This window comes from Populus nigra, chromosome 8 (assembly GCF_951802175.1).
Source record: "Populus nigra chromosome 8, ddPopNigr1.1, whole genome shotgun sequence".
NCBI classification, from domain to species: domain Eukaryota; kingdom Viridiplantae; phylum Streptophyta; class Magnoliopsida; order Malpighiales; family Salicaceae; genus Populus; species Populus nigra.
This window is the reverse complement of record NC_084859.1, coordinates 7,537,844-7,557,758: the sequence shown is the minus strand read 5'-3', so window position 1 is coordinate 7,557,758 and position 19,915 is coordinate 7,537,844. Positions and strand designations below refer to the sequence as shown.

Below are 19,915 nucleotides of genomic sequence, written 5' to 3'. Positions count from 1 at the left end.
TGGTTACCTTATTTAATTGTCTATAATTTATACAAAGTCGAAGAGTACCATCATTTTTCTTAAAAAAAAGTAGGAGCTCCCTAAGGTGAACTACTTGGTCAAATGAACCCCTTTTCTAACAATTCTTGTAGTTGCACCTTTAATTCTACTAATTCAATAGGAGTCGTCCTATATAGAGCTTGAGAAATAGGTGCAGTACCTAACAACATTTTGATAATCACCTATACCTCTCATCTAGGAAGTAATCCTTGTAATTTCTCAGGGAATACATTAGGATAGTCTCGTACTATAGGAATATCTTTTAACGCCTTTCCTCTTTTCTGGGTATCCTTGACACATGCTAGGAAAACCTCACACCCTTTTCTCATTAGTTTCTTGATATTAATCATGGAAATAAACCTGTTACACACCTCGTTTCCCCTCTAAATATTACTTCATCTTTATTTGGTATATAAGAAGAATAACTATCTTAGTATAACAATCAATTTTAACATGGTACATACTTAGTCAATCTATTCATAATATTATATCAAAGTAAACATGTCAAATGGTCCTAAATCTACCCTTAACTCATAACCCCCTATCAAAATATTGCAACCCTCATATACCTCATTTACTTCTACTTCCTCCCCCAATGGTGTGCTAATAACTAACCTTTTAGCCATTTTCCGTATAGGTACATTCAAAGTATTTACATTATACAAAATAATGTATGACTCTAGGATCAAATAACACATAACCCTTATGATCATTCATAGTAATCATACATGCCATTACATCTAGTGCAGCTTTAGCAGCAGTCTGATCTATATAATATACTCTGCCTTGAATCCTGCTATTCTACCTTCAGCCTCGGCCCCTACTAGTACCAACTCTTAATTGAGTGGGTCATCTATGTTCTCCCCCAAGCCTATCCATTGTCTCTAATTGTCGTTGGCTCGATGTTTGAGTCAAATGTAGGCAATTTATTTAGAAGCGTAATTATTCTATCGATGCCTCTTTTGCCTGCAATTCCTCTTCTTACCTGCAAATAAAACATCTTCCAACAGTCACTCTACAATCTCCTAGATGTACCTGTTTATAAACATCACAAAGAGGGAAAACATGTGATCTGTAGGTAGCATTCCCTGATGAATTACCACCATTTGCTACCCTAGCTCGTCCTTTTTTAGGAATAAATCATCCCCTGCTAAACTATGAAAACCTGCTAGCTGATCCCCTATTAGAGAAACCCTTTCTCCGAAAAGACTGAACCTGTTGAAACCTTCATCTTTCTCTCTTAAGAAGAGGGGGTTTGCTTATAGAAGATGCAAACTCTTTGCTCTTCCCTAAATCCACTCGATTATGTCCCCTAATCAAGGGCTTCTTATCCTCGATCACAACCTCTAATGTCGAAGCAACCTTAACTAATTGTCTCACTGTTATAGGCTGTAGGGCTACCAATCCTCTATTCAGCTCTTGTCCAAGCTTTTTTCTAAATCTGTTTATTTTGTGTTGCTTTGTCCGAAGTAAAGCAGATCAAAATATAGAAAGCTCCTAAAATCTCTTTCATATTGATCCATGGTCATATCCCTATGTCTTAACCCCAATAACTCATGCTCTTACTCCACTGATGCTGTAAAGAGTAATATCTAGTCTCAAACTCTAAAAATTAGCCCAATTCATCTCCTCACATTTCCTTCAAGTCCTAATAGTAGCCCATAAAGTCTAAGCGCCATCTAAGAGTAACTATGCCACACAATTTACCCTAATCTCTTCAGGCATTAGAATATGTATAAGTGACTAAAATCCATGTCAATTATTCTACCAAAATTTTGGCAGAGTTTCCTTTGTATCTGGACCATACCAAATTATTGACCACTTTATATATAACACAACAACTAACTCAATCACTATCTAGCCTTGCTAAACTCTTTCTGCAACAACCACTACCTTTATGAATAAACTGATGAGTTACTAATCAAGTAACCAGAGCTTTGAAAATGTAATGAAGGTGATAACAAGTACTTTTTTAGCCACAAAAGAGTGAATTTGCTATTTTTCATGACTTTAGAGAACAATCCCTATCTAACTCATCCATATTATTTGAAAGTTAGATCTAGTTGAAACCTCTTTTAAGCCATGCTTAAATTGTTTAAGAAGGTTTCGACCATATTTCAAAGCCAACCAATCTTGTATGGTAATGACAAATCAAAAAGCTCGAATTGTTCTAGTTGAAGACTTATGTTTTTATAAATCAATGACTAGTAAATTGAACTGTAAGTGATTATACATACCACTAAAGTATGACCCAAGAGACATGAGATGTGAGTATTTCATATTTCAATTATTGGTTCTAAACATAATTTTAAGTAAACATCAAATTATTTATGAAATAAAAAAGCAAAAGCAATTTTTCAAAATTATTTTAGCAAAAAGGGTTTTTAACAAAATTGATATAGTCAAAATATTTTGAATAGAGCCATGAGATCAATCATGAGGGTTGATTTTATGAGTTTCAAAGGGGTTGCCTCTTGGCATTTTACATGGCATACATTGGGGTTCGATCATTTATACCATTGTATTTATCCAATCATGGACAAAAATATAATGTCAAGTTGTTACTTTCATAAAAACATTTTTTGATTTCAAAACAATAAAAGATGGAAAAGGCACGTTTCACTAAAAAGATGATGCAATCCCAAAACAAAAATGCAGAATAACAAATTTCTATAACAAAATGATTGTCAATACAACAACCTTATTAGATCAGCTTCCCTAGAAATATCTGTCTCGTCAGCATTTACCACTTGTTATGCTGAAAATGATATGGTGACAATATGAAAGATGACATTATCTTTTACAAACTCAACTTGTCCCTTACTGATCAGCTTACAAACTTGATATTCAGAAATTCTTGTAATTTTTAGATGAGTGGTCAAGGATCTCATCATGATATTCACATTTCTCATTTTAATTATACCACCTAGAGAGTATGGAATGTAATGGATTTAGGATAATACACTCAGTGTTTAGAAGATATTGGTGAACATCTTTGAATGGTAAGGGTATATCATTTTTTTACAAAGGTCTGAGAGCAACTGGTGACATAAAAATAGGCAAATGTTCGAAATGGATGAATGTGATGTTGAAGTATGGGATGATTTTGATACCTATTTCTCAGATGGAATTCTTTCAATTCATCATTTGTCATAGTGTTAAGACTTGTTATAACATTCCTGATCCTTCCCATTTTCAAGCCTTGCTCAACTCTTTCTGCAACAGCTATTACTTCAGTGACCACCTTTGCTCCATTACTTCCGGTTCCAATTTTTCAACTTCATAACTATCCGTTTGATATAGTCCATAATGGCATGTCATTAACTTGTCTCGAGTAATCACTTAGTTGTTGCTGTGATGCATGCATAACCTGTAGTGTATAAATTTAAATGCATGAAAAACCTTTATTATGAATGATAATTCAAGTTTGTTATAGTGATATTTAACAGTGATTGAAATTTAGAATTTGTGTTAGAAACGATATTTTGTTTATACTACTAGTTAAGTTTTGTTCAAGTTTTCAATGAAATGTCTGATATTTGGTTTGTTCATCATAGATTAATGCTTATTCCTTGGTTTAAGTATACTTGTGAGAAAGTTAATTCCATATGTTTCTCCAGAGAAATATTTTTTTAGAGTTGTTTCAAATCATGGTTAAAATAGGGGTATGGAAAAATATCTGTCTATGATAAACTTTTGCATGTAATTAATAGATCTTAAATCAATTTTGGAAAAAGCTATTAAACGCAAACTTTGATTCTTTATTTTGTTCAAAGGTCAGGCTTTGTTTTTTTTTTTATTAATTTGGGTTGACCTCTCTTAGCTTATAGCCAAGCTCGTTTGAAGTTTTTTTTTTTTTTTTATAGCATGAGGTAGGCTATAATATAAGCATGTGTATTTGCTTTATGTTGTATAGCCCAAGCTAAATGGGCTAAGCTTTTAAGGTTTAAGGCTATGTTTGGTAAGACTGAAATTTATCAAAGAAAATAATGTATTTTTTTGGTATTTAAAGCTTGTTTGGCAAATGAGCCCATGGAAGTTTTCAAGCTTTATGTCTTTATCTTTTTGGTGATTTCTAATTAAGGATTTTTTTTTGTCTCCATATTTGAAATTTTGACATACATGTGTGGTGTTTTTTTAATATTAAATAAATTTGTTTCTTTCTGTTAAAAAAACAACAAAAAACCTTTTTTCAAATATATATATATATAATGTTTTAATTGCATATGACCAAATATCTAAAAAATAAAAATTATATTTGCATAAATAATAAAAATAAAAATATCCATGGCATAACTCAGTATTTTTTTAAAATACCAAAAATTCAAGAAAAATAGTTTTTATCTTTGTATGCATTTTTGGATTTAATAACTAGTTTCTTAAATCCACGAAAATTTAGCCTATATTTCAAACATACCAAAAATTTATTTTTTTCTTTAAATATCAAGAATTATAAACTTATATGTAAGACATATTTCTGATATAAAAATATAAAAAATATATTTTGACTTTAAAATAGTTAGGTTTGACCCGTAAAGTCAGAACCACTCAGCTGGAGTGGACTAACTTTAAACCTTATACTGACCAACAACTATAAAACACAACAATATTTTAGTTTATATCAGATAAACAAACAATACAACTTACCTTAGGTAAAGTGTACTAAGGGTGATACGTTCTCCATATATACCACCAGTTCTCTTAGACCAGTTAAGTTGTGTTAAGAAAAGTCTGAAATGTAGCATCTTGAATTTCAAGATTTTTGGGTGGAAAATAGTCATAATATAGATTCTAAAAGAGTCTAGATTATTATAAATTGATTGAGATGAATGTGAATTTCCTAGTTGGTCTAGTAAAACACCAGGTGACAACAATTTTGCCACCTCTTGAAGAGCGGACTTGTATTCAATTTACTATTTTTTTTTTGCATGCATACCATATTTATTTTGCAACATTGCATATTTTTTCATTTGTAGAAGAAATATGGGCCAAGCCTTAAATGCCAACTCCTACAAAGATCTACAAGAGGCAAATTAGAGAGTTCAACATAAACAAAGGCAAAATAACTTTCTGAGAAGGGAGATGACCCAATTAACCAATCTGCTAAAGTGAACCATTTGCCCTAAAAACAACTTATGGAAGCTAATATTGAAAAGTCCATGCCTCTTTGTCCCTTTATATTCCATCCTCATAAGAGAGTTTTGGATGTTTATTTGCTTAATCAAAGTTTGCAAATTCTTACCTCACCGAGATCATTTAAAGATTCATGTTGTCTAGCCTCAAGATCCACTTCAATTTACTGCAAATCACATCAAATATCTTCATCTTTGTTAAAGACACTCAAAGATGTTTATCAACATCTTATGAACACTAAGTATATTTCCATTAGATCCCACATAACCACCATTCTTTGGGTGGTAAAATTCAAATTAGAAATGTGAATATCATGATAGGATCCTTGACCACTCAACTAAAAATCACAAGAATTTTATAATATCAAGTGTGTAAGCTAATGAGTAAGAGGCAAGTTAAGCTTGTGAAAGATAATGTCATCTACCATAATTTCACTAGATCATCTTCAATGTAACAAGCAGTTGGTTAACATTGATAGGACACAAATATTGTCAGGGAAGCTGATCTAAGAAGGGTGTTGCATTGTCAATCATTTTGTTATGAAATTTTATTGGTTTGCATTTATATTTTGGGATTGCATCATATTTTTTTTTAATGAAACATGCCTTTTCAATCTTTTTATTGTTTTGCAATCAAAAGATGTTATGTGAAAGTAATAATTAGGCATTATATTGTTGTCCATGATTAGATAAATATAATGGCAAAAATGATCGAACCCCAAGGTGTGTCATGCAAAACGCTAAGAGGCAACCCCTTTGAATCTCGTAAAATTGACCCTCGTGACTGTTCCCATCGCTTTATTTGAAATATTTTACCACATCAATTTTGTGAAAAAACCCTTTACCAAAATAATTTTGAAGAATTACTTTTGTTTTTTTTTTTCAAGAATAATTTGATGTTTGCTTAAAATAATATTTAGACACTTTTATGTAAGGTGACAAACGATTCATTGAATAAATTCTCATTTGAGTTGACCAAACAATTTTGAACCAAGACACGAAAAATAAAAAAACTCATATTTTATGTTTCCTGGGCCATATTTTAATAGCATACATAATTGTTTATAGTTCGTTTGCTAGTCATTGATTCATAAAAACTCAAAGTCTTATTGTAAAAGTTTCAAAATCATTACACTAGATGATGATAAAATTTATTGGTTCTAACCGTTTGTGCTTGAAATGATGAAATGTCATCTTTGTTATCCCTTTATGTTAAAAAAATACATCCCTCCTGGTCCTCATTTGAGCCTAAATAAGTTTTTCTTCCTTAAAACCCTAAATAGGATCACACTCCACACTTTGAGGGAAAATGAAAATTCAAATGATCAAGAATTGATCCTAACTAAGATCATATCTCACACTGGAGGGAAAATGAAGATCCTAAAAGTCAAAGGTCTATCTTGACTGAGATTATACCCCACATTAGGAGCAAGCAAAAATTTAAAGATTAAAGACTGAAGAGGTCGTGAAAAAGCTAAAGAGCCCGAGAAATCCCACATGTTGGGGGGTATGCCTAAATGAAAGACAAATATGAACAAGTAAAGGTCAAAAAATGAGGATGTCCCACCAAAGCAATAAAAAGGGGTGTATCAAAGAAACTTGATGAAAGAAAAGAAATACAACAATGACAGTGATCCTAAGTCTTTAGAATCTTAAGACACTCTTTGAGCCTATAAATCCCTTTATTTCATAACCAGTAGCCACAGCCTATTCAATTATTCATTGATATGACTTGATAAACTATAAATAGTCACATATCTTGATTGAGAGTAATTGGTTATAGATATGTGAATTCATCAATTTTTATCGAAATGAATGGCAACAATTAGGAGTGGTAAGGATGACTTAGTCTTTATAATAGATATACTTAAGCATAAATATCCACTTATGATTTAACTCATTATAGTAGACACTATCATCCATATAGATAGACTATTGGTAAAGTAAGCACACCAAACTATTAAAGAATAGAAGATAAGTAACAATACCATTGACCTCAGATATGATACTTTAGGTTGATAATATCTTCTCTCTAGTATAACCAGTCTCTTATCTTAAAACTCTGAAAACTAATTAAAGTTTCTAATAATAATAATACTAGATAATGATTTATTTTTATAAGTTTCAGACCTTTTCCCTCTTTAAACACAAATACACTTTTTTTTTCTAAGAAAAAAGAAGGATCGCCATGATATTAGGTGCGACACAAATAATATCGAAGTGGTCAATATACTAGACCAGGCTAAATTTAATAACTATGACAGCTCATCATTTTTTTATGAACACTATCAAAACTAAATAAAAAGAAAAATAAAATAAGGCATGTATGGTAAAAAAAACAAAAAATAAAGTTTTTTTTCTCACACATCGGTACACTTCTTAAGATCGAAGAGGAAGTAGAATAAAGAAATCAAATTGCATGAGCTTGAATGGGAATTCCAATGGTTATTTGGGAAAGCATGTTATTTCTTTCCTTCTTTTTTTTTTTTTTTATTTGGAGGGAAATGATTTAGCAAAAGGGCTAGGTCATAGTCCAGGAATTTGATCGTTTACTGAAGAAAGAATTCTCGATACAAATATTGATTTTGAGACGGGAAATTGAGAGAATACTTTCTTCCGAGTTATATAATCTAATTTTTTTATAGCCTTGAAACTATTCAGCAAGTGTAATAATTTTATTTATGAAGTACATAGCTTTGAAACACATAAGATTAAGTGTGTATGTTAATATGGTATAAGTTGTTTTCTGCAAAAATACTTTTTAATTAAAAATAATTTATTTTAGAGTTTTTTTTTTTAATTTTTGATATTTTCATGTTAAAATCATTAATAAATATTTAAAAATATATTAATTTTATATATTTTCAAGCAAAAAAATAGTTCAAAATTACTTTAAAAGATGTCATCTAGATGACCACAATTACATTTCCTTTGGGCAAACTGACATTTTTCTAATGGGAAATTGAAATTCTTCCATTTAAATTACACAAATCTCGATGAGACCAGTTCAAAGCCTCAAAACTTCACCAATTTGATAGTTCCGAATTTAGATGGCTTCAGCATATGTCTAAAACTGTTTAACCAATTATTTTGTTATATGAAAAGCTCTGCCAGTTACAATGGATATATGCTCATCCATTCCGTATAAAAGCTAGAACAAGAGTTTTAAGCCAACTGGTCATAGATTGCTCTAAATTGGGACATGATACTGTAACAAAATAGACAAGCCTTTGTTATTTACAAAGGGTAAAAAGCCATTATCACAAAATTTCCAGTAATGGTAGTAGATATCACTGGAATTAATTAAAGGATATACCCTTTTTCATAGAAGTCATGTGCTTGTCCAGGAAGGAATAACATCAAGTATACATGTCTGGAGGCAAGGATCTTCAATACTTGGATCTGGAGAGCCACATGACTTCCTGAACAGCTGATGCAGCAAGCAAGAAGCAGCTCGTGAAAGTAAAGAATATAGAGACAGCAACATGGTCACAGAAGCTCTGTAAAGGCTTGCAGAAATTTGGCAAAGCTGTATGTTGGATTCCTGTTCGATTGAGGTTGGTGACTCCTGATGCAGCAGCCCCTGCACTTATCATTGCATATGCAAATACCTGCAACTCAAAAATTAATGAGACCTCAGTAGAGCACTAGATCAATGCATGAGGTGAAACCAAGTATTTGAAGATGTGCAAACTCTGTATAACAAGCATCCCTAGTTCCAGCCAAGTTGATTTGAGATAATCGATTAATAATTTCAGCTAGGTAGGGAAATAGGATTTACTCCAATAATCTGACAACTTTGGCACTAACGGCTCCAGAAAAATTAGAATCCTTTCCACCAGAATGGGATGTCAATATGGCCATCATTTTAAATTTGCGCTCACTGATAAGGAGCTGAAGAAGCTCAAATGGATGCAAATTCCAGAGGCATGATTTCTTGACAATGTGATGACAACATTTTGTACAAGAGATTAAGAAGTATAGCCCTCCTCAATTCTCCCAATGAAACATGAGGAAGCACATGTTATGTCAGTTTCCAACAAGACTTCTATGGCATAAAGAAGAGTGTGACACGTTTTCATTCTCACCCAGCTAGCTACCTTGTTTAATTAGTAGAACGAGTTAGCTAAATGCTGTGGATTTTCTATATCTTTAATAACCAAAGCATATTGAAAAAAGGAATTGCGTGAACAAATGAGAAATTTCAGAAATGCACAAACGATACATATGGAAGGCACTTTTGCTCACTGAAACCAAAACTACTCAGAAACTACCAATCCGAGAGACAATTAGCTAGCAGCATGCGTGCTTTTAATATGAGAATTTATGTATATACCTGATCTCCTGCAAAAATAAGCCATGCATGACTTCTTGATGGAATCACCGGAGATTTCCTAAGCAACCTTGACATGCTAATCAGCAATTGCAGCAAAGAATGTGCGGCAACAGCTGCAGAGACTCCAACCAGATATCTGTTCAGCACCAAATAACAGAACTATTAACGTTAGATCATCCAATTTTTTACACAAATACAACTCCTTTTAATATATGTCCTCCATAAAGTGGCAAGGCAGGACTTCAACATGAGGCCTTCCCCTGTCCTGCTGTGCTTTGCAGGAAGGGATTAACACAGTCACTCAGGTTAACAACTCCTTTTTACACGAAATTTACTTCACCAGATTATTCTTCACTCATGTCAGCATCAACAGCCTTAAACTTCTCTTACATATTAGTAAGAAAACAACAACAACAACAATAATAGCAATAATAATAATCCGACCAAGAGTCGTATACGAAAATACTAAAGTAACAAAAAAAAAAGAGTCACGGGTTTGATTCTGTTCATTCAAATGCCACGAAAGTGGAGGTGGGAGTCCCAAAAATTTGTTGTTACACTAAGAAGAAACAAAACCAAGGGCGATTTCGTGAACACAAAAACAACATGACAAACAAGTAAGGTCATACCCTGCGGTTGTCGGTTAAGCTTGGATTGGGCATCACAGCACCGCCCAGAAATTCAATTTAATAAACCGCAAATTAAGACTCCTTTAATCATATAAAAATATATAAAAAAAGAGGCCAAAGAAAATTAAGTTATAGATTTTGGACATTACTTTCATTATGAGTATAAAATGAACACAATGGCATGCTTGAAAAATGCGAGGGAGGCAAAAGCTTTTTAATTAAACCCGTGATTAAATAGATAATACCCTCCATTAACAAACAATTAAGTGAAGCTCCAAAACTTCCACTCTCTGCCATTTAATTTCCATCGGATTCTCAGCAACCAATTAAGCAGCGCAGCAACAAGAACAAAAGGGACAAGGGCATTTGCGAAATTATAGTGAGAGTAACTTACTCAAATGAGTGAGAGAAAGACCACTTAGATTGAACAGGGAGCATGAAGCCATAGATGGAGATGGTGCTGGACTGTTGTGCTGTGACCATAAAGGACAGTGCAGCCACAGACGTTATTATGCATAGCAACCTGAGTAAAACGTGCATAACTTCAGCTTTCCGCCCAAAAGGCCTCATAGCAGCGGTCGTTCCCCCTCCTGAAGCACCTACAAGGGGCCCACTCATGGTTCCACTGATATTATCAGACGCTGCCTTCGACTCAGGCAGCTGCACTGCCACCTCTGCTGCTGGTGCCAGTTTTTGCCCATTTATCATCATGTTTTTAAGTTTCTTTTTGTGGGTTTTTTTGCTACTTTTTATTTAATATCATGTAGAGTTTTCGAAATTTTTTCGATGTGTAATACGAAGGAGGCAGTAAGGCAGTAAAATGTGAAGAGGGTGGAGAGATTTTATAGGCACCAGGGCAGGGGTTACGTGCTTGTCTCTCCTGTTACTTCCAGAGCGTGTTCTTAAAATGTGTTAATAAGTAAACATTTAATAATATGATGATCTGCAACCAGTTATATATAATCTGTTTATTTTTATATTTTTAAAAAAAATTAAAAAAATTATTTATTTTTGTTTATTCTTTTTAATATTTTTGAATGGGTGTAATGTGTTTGTGTTAAAAATAAATTTTAAAAAAATATTATTTTAATATATTTTTAAATAAAAATCACTTTAAAAAATAATTATTAAATCATAAATATTCAACACTTTCACCAATGAAATAAATTAGATTTTCAATAATTTAAATTTATTATGGCAATTTGGGTTTGTAGTATTGGCCCACCCAACAACATTATCTAATTATTGTTTGGGCTTGTTTTTGTTTGAAGTGGCAACATCTATAAAATTCAGATCCTGGTTCAAACAGTTATATTTTTATATTTACCGTGAGTTGTTCAATATATACATCTAAATATTTTTTTAAGTTTTCACACACAAAATTTTATATATTTTATTAATAAATTTTTTATAATTACATATTTTTATAGATTGACGCGACATTTTTAACTAATGATTAGAATACAACACGCACTTTATTTTATGCAAATCAATCACTTTCTTTTTTAAGCAATGATTATTTCTAACTAACATGTTAATAATATTCATGAACCATTTTATCAATAACAATGTTAAATACTATAATTAATGGTGATTGTCACCGTTTTCACCAATCAATTGTCATGTAACTTTCCAAGTTAAACTGAAATGACAAGATTTATAAATACTTTAACACAAGACAAATAAAGGAGGTAACAATTTATTAGACTTTGCTTTTTTCATTATACAACAATTCACTATTACATGCATTTTCTTTCTTATACGTATTATTAACTTAAGTATTAAAGAGTTTTTCGTTCCACTAGAAAAAACATGTTTTTTTAGATGAACTTTCAGCCATTACACAAGCCCAACTACTAGGCCTAGAAACAAAACCTATATTTAAAACATAGACCTAGGATAGAAGCCCATGAAAAACTCCATATCTATATAAAGTCTTTTTACAACTTAATCACTATGCCTCCTATATAACCCAAAATCCAACCTACCATCTATTTAATAAAAGTGCAAAGATGGAGTATGATATTTTAAGGAAACTTAAATATAATCTTTCTATAGGGTATAATCAACCCCTTTTTTTTACATTATGTTTTGAAATTGTTTTTTTAAATATATTTGAAATTGTTTTTTTTTCATATGATTTTGATATCAATAGTTTATATAATGAAAAAAAATATTAATCTAATATTTTTAATATATTATCATTCTAACATAACTTGAGTAATTTACTATCAGATTAATCTCTAGTTGACAATTAACTTTCATGAAAGTTAGTGGTAGGCACTAGCATCCCGTTATTGCTTTTAAAATTAAGAATGAGGCTAGCACAATATATAAGAAGCTAATTTTTCCATTAATATCTCTCCCATGATTGTTATACATGTTAATAGAAAAAGTAATCTTATGACAGATTATTTGACTAAACAAAGAGTTTATAGACAAGTTGATTTGACTGTATGTTTATAGTTATTTTTCAAATATTTATATTTTACTTGATTCGTCTATTTTATTGACTTAATAGGTAAGTGAGTTAAGTTTGCTTGATTCATGTTTAGTTTGAAAAATATTTTTGAGTATTTTTTTTCTTCTTCTATTTAGTTATGCTTTTATTAGCTAAATGAATTGATTAATAATTTTCCACTAAAAAAAAGTTCAAGTAAAAATTCCAGTTTAGCAGAGAAAAATATCCCATTAAAATAAAAATGAAATACATTAGTAAGAGATAGCCTTGTTTTACCTTGTATCCTTCTTCAACTTCTATATAAGAAAAAGAAAAAAAAGAGTCAATGAAATACCCACATAGATCTTCTTAAAGCATAATTCTTGCTTCTCATTACCTAACTAAACCCTAAATATCAATTTGAATCAGGACAATATATATAGAACGAGTTGAACAAATAAATTGCTAGACTTGAATCAAAACAAACATAATAAAATTATTTCATAGATATAGTGTTAAAAAAGTTATAATCTCATCATCAAGATGGTGGAAAATCGATAATAACTATAAAACACTTGTAATCTATCATAATTTGCTATATTTTGTTTTTCATCAACTATTTTATCCATGTTTGAAAATAGTTTCTTGTAAACTTGTTTTGTTTAAACTACTCTTAAAATATTAAATTTTTTTATTCAAAATGACATAGTTAATACTACAAACTAATATAAGTAATTCAAATATAGGAAAATCACATATCAGTTAGAATAACAATCCAATTTTTTTTTAAATCACAATTTTGTCTTTTAATAATAGTTGCTAATAATTATTTTTATAGTTGTAAAATTCAACATAACTAGCAAGTTGACTTAAAATACTCATGACTCAAAACCTAACCTCAACAAAGTGACTAATTTAACTGGCTAACGTTTTAATATAGTAAAATCCATTTAACTTGATCATACTTAGTTCCAATCAAGTCTTGTCAACTATACATATAAAAAGAAAACATATAAAAGGATCCTATGAGATATAAGCCTATTTAGAGTCATATTCTTTGCCAAACTCTATAAAGAAAAGTCAATGAAATACCTATATAGATAATTATAGATGATTATGTGATAAAAAAAAAAAGGAAAAGAGAAAAATGATAATTCTTTTCATAAAATATTCAGTCTACAACTTAAAAGAATAATTCTTACTTCTCATGACCTAACTTAATCCCAAGAACAATAAAGGTTCAACATTGATATATATATATATATATATATATATATATATATATATATATATATATATATATATATATATATATATAGAACCCAACATTATTCACCTAAGAAACCCTTTTTTTTTTCTTTTTTTTTTTGTAATAGCCGAAAGCCTAAGAAACCCTTTCTCCAACCCTTTATTTACTTGAAAAAACTTAAAACGCATTATCGAGATCTTAATAAACTCGTTCATAATCTTGTATTACACTTTAATCTCCTAAAAAAAGAAAAGACCCAATAAACTTTTTTATGCTAAAAACACCATATTGGAATCCCTTATGTAAAAAAGAACTCATTGATATTAATAATGTTTTTTTATCACTAGATTGTGTCTAAAAACCTCAAGGAATCGGGACAGAAAATGTAAAACTCAAAGATTTTAGGGAATAAAACAATTTAAAATGCAACTCAGGGATAACAAAGAAAAAAAGAGACTAGATATTTATTTCAATTTAAAATTTGTCCCTAAAGCTTCAATTGTTTAAAATTGATAAAATCTTTTCTTATTCCACTAAATTGAGCATTTATCCAACATTGAAACCTATTTTTGACATTACGAGAACCTCACATCAAGTCAACCAAAATAAATAATCAAGTTTAATTCTAGATGAATTCAATATGAAATGATTAAATTAAAAAAAAAAAACCAAATGACAAAAAAAATCAAAGAACTACAAAATAACAATATAGGCAATTATTGTAATTCATAGTGGATTGTGCACCCTTCGATATTGCATTTCTTTTCTTTTTTCAATATTTCCTGCACCTCGCATTCCTCACATGTTCACGGTGTTAAACATTATTCCATGGTTCATTGAAGGTAAGTTTTGCGAAACTAAACTGCATTGATTTTCAAAAACTAAAAATTAAAATAATAGGAATCAAATTTGATATAAATAGTATTTTTATGTTATATTTTAAACATTATTGTCCAAGCATGACCTCACGGAAAAGCTTCCAATACCACTAAGAAATGTGGGATTTTGAGATTATAAGAAGTCTCACACACCGTTAAAGTGTGGCGGCTCCCTCCCATGCTAACGCATGTAACCCACACACCAGTTAATTTCCCTTGCCCACCCACACACCAATTAGTTACCCCTAACATGTTCACTTTAGTCTTTAACTTGGCAAAAAAAAGGTTGAATATTTGTTTCAATTTTAAATTAAGTCCCTGGAGTTTTAATTATTTAAATAAATAAAAATAAATTTTATTTTTCTAAACCAAACACCAGTTTTTTCTCTCGATATCATAGGATTCTCATATCCAGAGAACCAAAACAAATCATCAAGTTCAATTCCAAATAAACATAATGCAAAAGAATCAAATTGAAGGAAAAAACATCAAATGATAAAAAAAAATCAAATGATAAAAAAAAAAGTTGAACATTTTCCCCTTCCCATTCAATTTTGTCTCTCTCTCTCTCTCTCTCTCTATATATATATATATAGCTAAAAAAGGGAGTGAACATTCATCTTAGTTTCAGATTCTAAAAAACAAAAGGAGAAAAGACGAAGCTAAGAGAAGATTTAATTATCTTTGTGTATTTTATTGTCTTCATTAGATCAAACCTATATATTTTAGCCATAAATTATATGAAATAATAATAAGAGTGTATTTGTCAAAAAAAAAGGAGGTCTAAATCCCTGCTCTTTTTTGTTAACTAGTCGTCGTCGTCGTGGTCTCCAATCCCACCCAACCCCACAAGTTTTTTAGGTCTTGGCTGCAGCACTAAAAACCTGGCCCTTACTCTAACACATATCGTCCATGAAATTAGTTTAAACGAAAAATATTAGTTATATTATATCTTTACTGATCCCTTTTCCCTCACAATATAATCTGTAATGTTAAGAAATATAAGTTATATTATATCTTTACCAATATAGTTTTGAAATCTAGCCCGGTTCAACGGGTCGACTAGGGACCTAACCGACCCGAGGCTGGAACTGGGCCGGGTTGAAAAAAATAGGGTAAGAAAAAACCCGGTGTGACCTGGTTGACCCGGCAAGATCCAGTCAAAAACCCGATTGAAATCCGTTGACTTTTATTTTTTTACTAAAACGACGTTGTTTTGATTTAAAAAAAAAATTGACCCGACCAACCCGGTAACCCGGTCAAAACCCGGAACCCGAGCCTTGGACCAGGCCGGCTACCAAGTCGGGTCTAAAAACTATGTTTACTAGTCCCATTTTTTCTGGTCCAATATCTCAAATTCTAAATGGACGCCTATTTAATTTATTTTTTTTTAAACAATTCAAAATATGAAGTAAAACAGCTTTAAAAATATACTCGGTCATTGGTTTTTTAAGAATCTTAATTGTTTTCTTTTATTAAATAAAATAGTGAATTTATTAATGAAACTATAACAATTTCAGGAATTCTTAGCCGTTGAAAATTTTTAAGATTTCCAAGAAAAAAAAAATCGATTTTTTTTTAGGAAATGTACAAGAATTTAATTGTTTTCGAAAACCTTAATAAGAATTTTAGATTTATTTATTTCCTAAATATTTCATCTCTTAAAATAAAAACTTTGATTTTTAAAAGTAAACTGTAGATTTTAGTCTTAATCTTAATCTTAAATAAATTTCAAAATATTTTATTTGTTAAATATTAATTTAAGTATTTTATTTTCCTATTTTCTAAAACAATGTCACAAATTTAATGGCTGAGAGTTTTTGATAACTTTTATCTAAGCATGTCAATATTCCCATCTCACTGGAGGAGCTGGAAAAACACACAGAGTACGATCCAAATGATTCCTGAAAACACCACCGTACCTTGATTCCATAAATCCATTATTTTTCATTAAACCCCTATTTATACATATTTTGCACATATCCTCCATTAAACTCCTTTCCAAACATCTTGCACATATCCTTTGGGATTCCACCAGATCTGTAGGTTCAACTTCCTAACTCGTATATATGTGTGTGTTGTGATACGCTAGTTAATGTGGTTAGATGATTTTGCCAAACTTGTATGACTGTAAACTATATATACAGTTGTCAGATTAATATTCTTGGCGCTCTCAAATCTGTTACTAAGTCATGAACTTGTTAAGCTTGTCTAGTTTGGTATGAGAAATTTTGTTGTGAAAAACCTGCAGCAATTATAGATGGATATTGTAACAAGGGAGAAATTAGAAACAATATAAGATTTAATGTGATTCGGTAATATCTCTACATCCACAGGAGCAAGGAATTTTTATTTTTTACGATGTTGAAATAGGGTTACATGATATGTAATTATACGAGACCCTAAACCATCCAAGAAAACTTAACCGTCCAACGAATCATAACCATCCAATGAGTATTAATATTTTTTTTCTAATACTCCTTCACCATACCGCGGGAGTGTTGTCCCCGCACCCCCCCAACCTATTAATCATCCCTATAAACAAAACAGGAAATAAATCCTAGAGAGGAAAATGTCGTCATTCCGCTTTGCTCGGTACATTCCACTCCAACATCTACTTATGAATAACAAACTACAACAATCTCCACCTTGGCCAATGAATATCCACCCCTTATGAGAAAAATAAGGAAAACTCCACCTAGAACAATAGGTTGGGACGTCTCCATCTAGCATATGGAGACATTAATTAAGTCCTTGCAATGCTTGAACTTATTTGTGGTAATAGACTTTATCAATATGTCTATTTTATTTTCAAAAGTGTGAACTTTTTCAAGCAATAGTTGACCAGAAAAAACCAATTTCCTGTTTATGTGAAACCTCACATCTATGTGCTTGGTTCTTGCATGATATACTTGGTTCTTTGCTAAGTAAATGGAACTCTGACTATCATAATGCTATTGAACTCCACCTTGCTGAATACCCAGTTCTTTGACCAAATCTATAAGTTGTAAGGCTTCCTTGATATCCTTAGCCACTATCATATATTATGACTCAATAGTAGATAATGCAACTAGAAACCGAACCACTGACTTTCAATAAATAAGCCCCCTTACCAGAGTAAATATATAACATATGGTAAACCTCCTATCATCCAAGTCGCATGCATAGTTTGCATCTACATGTCTCACAACTGAAGGATTACCATGATGTCAGCTAAATATGATACCATGGTCTATAGTACCCTTCAAGTATATGAAGATTCACTTGACTGCATCCCACTACTGTCTTGAATTTGATAGAAACTTGCTCGCTACACTAACTGTGTGTGCCAAACCTAGTCTTGTGCGAACCATAACATATATTAAACACCCAATTGCACTAGCACAAAGGACCTTTGACATGTCTTTCACTTCATCGTCTGTCTTCGAGCATTGTGCAATAGATTATCTGAAATGATTTGTTAAAGGTGTACTCACTAGTTTTGTATTATCCACGTTGAACTTTGTCCAACACTTTCTCAACATAACTACATTGAGATAATTATAATCTCCTGGTAATTCTATCTCTACGACTCTCCATCCTAAGAATCTTTTTAGCAGCACCTAAATTCTTCATGTCAAATTCTCTACTCAATAAAGTCTTAAACTTGTTGACCTCACTCATACTCTTTGTTGCAACTAGCATATCATCCATATAAAGCAATAAAAAAAATAAAAGAGTCATCATTTAGGCTATTTATGTAAACATAATAATTATACTCACATCTTTTGTAGCCAATCCTAATCATATAAGAGTCATATTATTTGTACCACTATCTTGAGGACTATTTCAATCCATAAAGTGACTTCCTCAATTTACAGACTAAGTGTTCCTATCTAGGTTGACTAAACCTTTTTGGCTATACAATGTAAATTTGCTCCTCCAAATCACCATGGAGAAAAGTTATCTTATAATCCATTTGTTCTAACTGCATATCAAAATGTTCTACTAAGCTTAACACTACACTGATGGAAGTATATCCGATTACAAAGGAAAATATCTCATCATAGTCAACCCTTTTCTTCTGTGAGTAACCTTTTGCTATTAGACGAGCCTTGAACTTCTCACTCTTCTTTTATGATATTACTTATTTCTTCTTTTACACCCATTTGCATCCTATCACCCTCTTTCTCTCTAGAAGTTCAGCCAACTCCTATGTCTGGTTCTTATACAGAGACTCCATTTCTTCTTTCATAGAACTCATCCATTTACTTTTATCTTGACTGTGTAATGCCTCTTGAAAAGTGGTACGATCCCTACTGTAAGTGATAAGTGCATAAGAGACCAAATCTTTAAAATCATACCTTAAGGGTGGCCTGAAAGTGCATTTAAGCCTGCCTAAAGCTATATCATCATGTTGTTGGTCTTCTGAACTAGAACTCCTTGAATTCTTAATGGTTTCTTCTTTAATATGAGTATCTCACTCTATATGCATCTCATAGTCATTATTGTTGTAATGTTTTTGGCACTTGTTTCTTTTTTTCCTGAGTATGTTGTTGACACGACCAAAAGATTGATGTCTTTTCCCAAGTGCAGGAGTGTCGAAGTAATAAATAACCCGGCAAGACCGGGGTCGAACCACAGGGAGGTTACTTGTATAAATTATAAGCAACAATAATACTACAACAATAGTAACAATAATACTAATAATAATAATAGTGAAGAAGAAGAGGAAGAAGTTGATGAGAACTTTGAGATGAAAGATTAACGTAAGGATTAAACAATGATAACAACAAATGTCAAGGTTAGAGGATCCACTAATGGTATTTCAAACAAGTATAGTATAAACCCTTATTATTCAATTGGAAACCACACACAAGGAGATTCCAATCAGATTATAAATTGTTAACATGATTACATTAGCTATCTTATTCGAATAATGCTAATACTTGTAAATGTTTTCAGACATTCATGATTATAACTTATGTTAACAACAAATCAAGTTCCTTTCATAGCTCAGGTGTCGGTTATACCATACAGTATGGGCTATGAAAGTGCCAAGTATTTGTTGTACCAAGTGTTATACAACATAAATCTAGATTAACCATTTAACAAGCAAAGTATTAAAAGTGAATAAGATAACAAATATAAAGCATGTTAGTATCCAACATTAAAGTCCATGTTGAGTTTATATTATACTTATCCTTACACCATTAGTGTAACCTTTTCACCT

At 31.3% G+C, this 19,915-nt stretch overlaps 1 protein-coding gene across 1 annotated transcript; it reads right to left on the bottom strand.

Annotated features, from left to right (window-relative positions):
• Nucleotides 1-8,309: 8,309 nt before the first annotated feature.
• LOC133701275 (CASP-like protein 3A1) lies at nt 8,310-11,046 on the bottom strand. Its single transcript, XM_062125138.1, has 3 exons — nt 10,531-11,046; nt 9,508-9,643; nt 8,310-8,782 (listed from the first exon to the last, which is right to left on the bottom strand). The coding sequence occupies exons 1-3, from the start codon at nt 10,845-10,847 to the stop codon at nt 8,561-8,563; spliced, it is 675 nt and encodes a 224-aa protein (XP_061981122.1). The 5' UTR covers nt 10,848-11,046; the 3' UTR covers nt 8,310-8,560.
• Between the last annotated feature and the right edge of the window lie 8,869 nt (nt 11,047-19,915).

Coding starts and splice junctions, on each gene's coding strand:
- LOC133701275 (XM_062125138.1), bottom strand. CDS start 10,847: ATGATGATAAATGGGCAAAAACTGGCACCAGCAGCAGAGGTGGCAGTG. Junction 9,644..10,530: donor TCTTTCTCTCACTCATTTGA/GTAAGTTACTCT, acceptor GGTGCTGAACAG/ATATCTGGTTGGAGTCTCTG. Junction 8,783..9,507: donor TTATTTTTGCAGGAGATCAG/GTATATACATAA, acceptor TTTGAGTTGCAG/GTATTTGCATATGCAATGAT.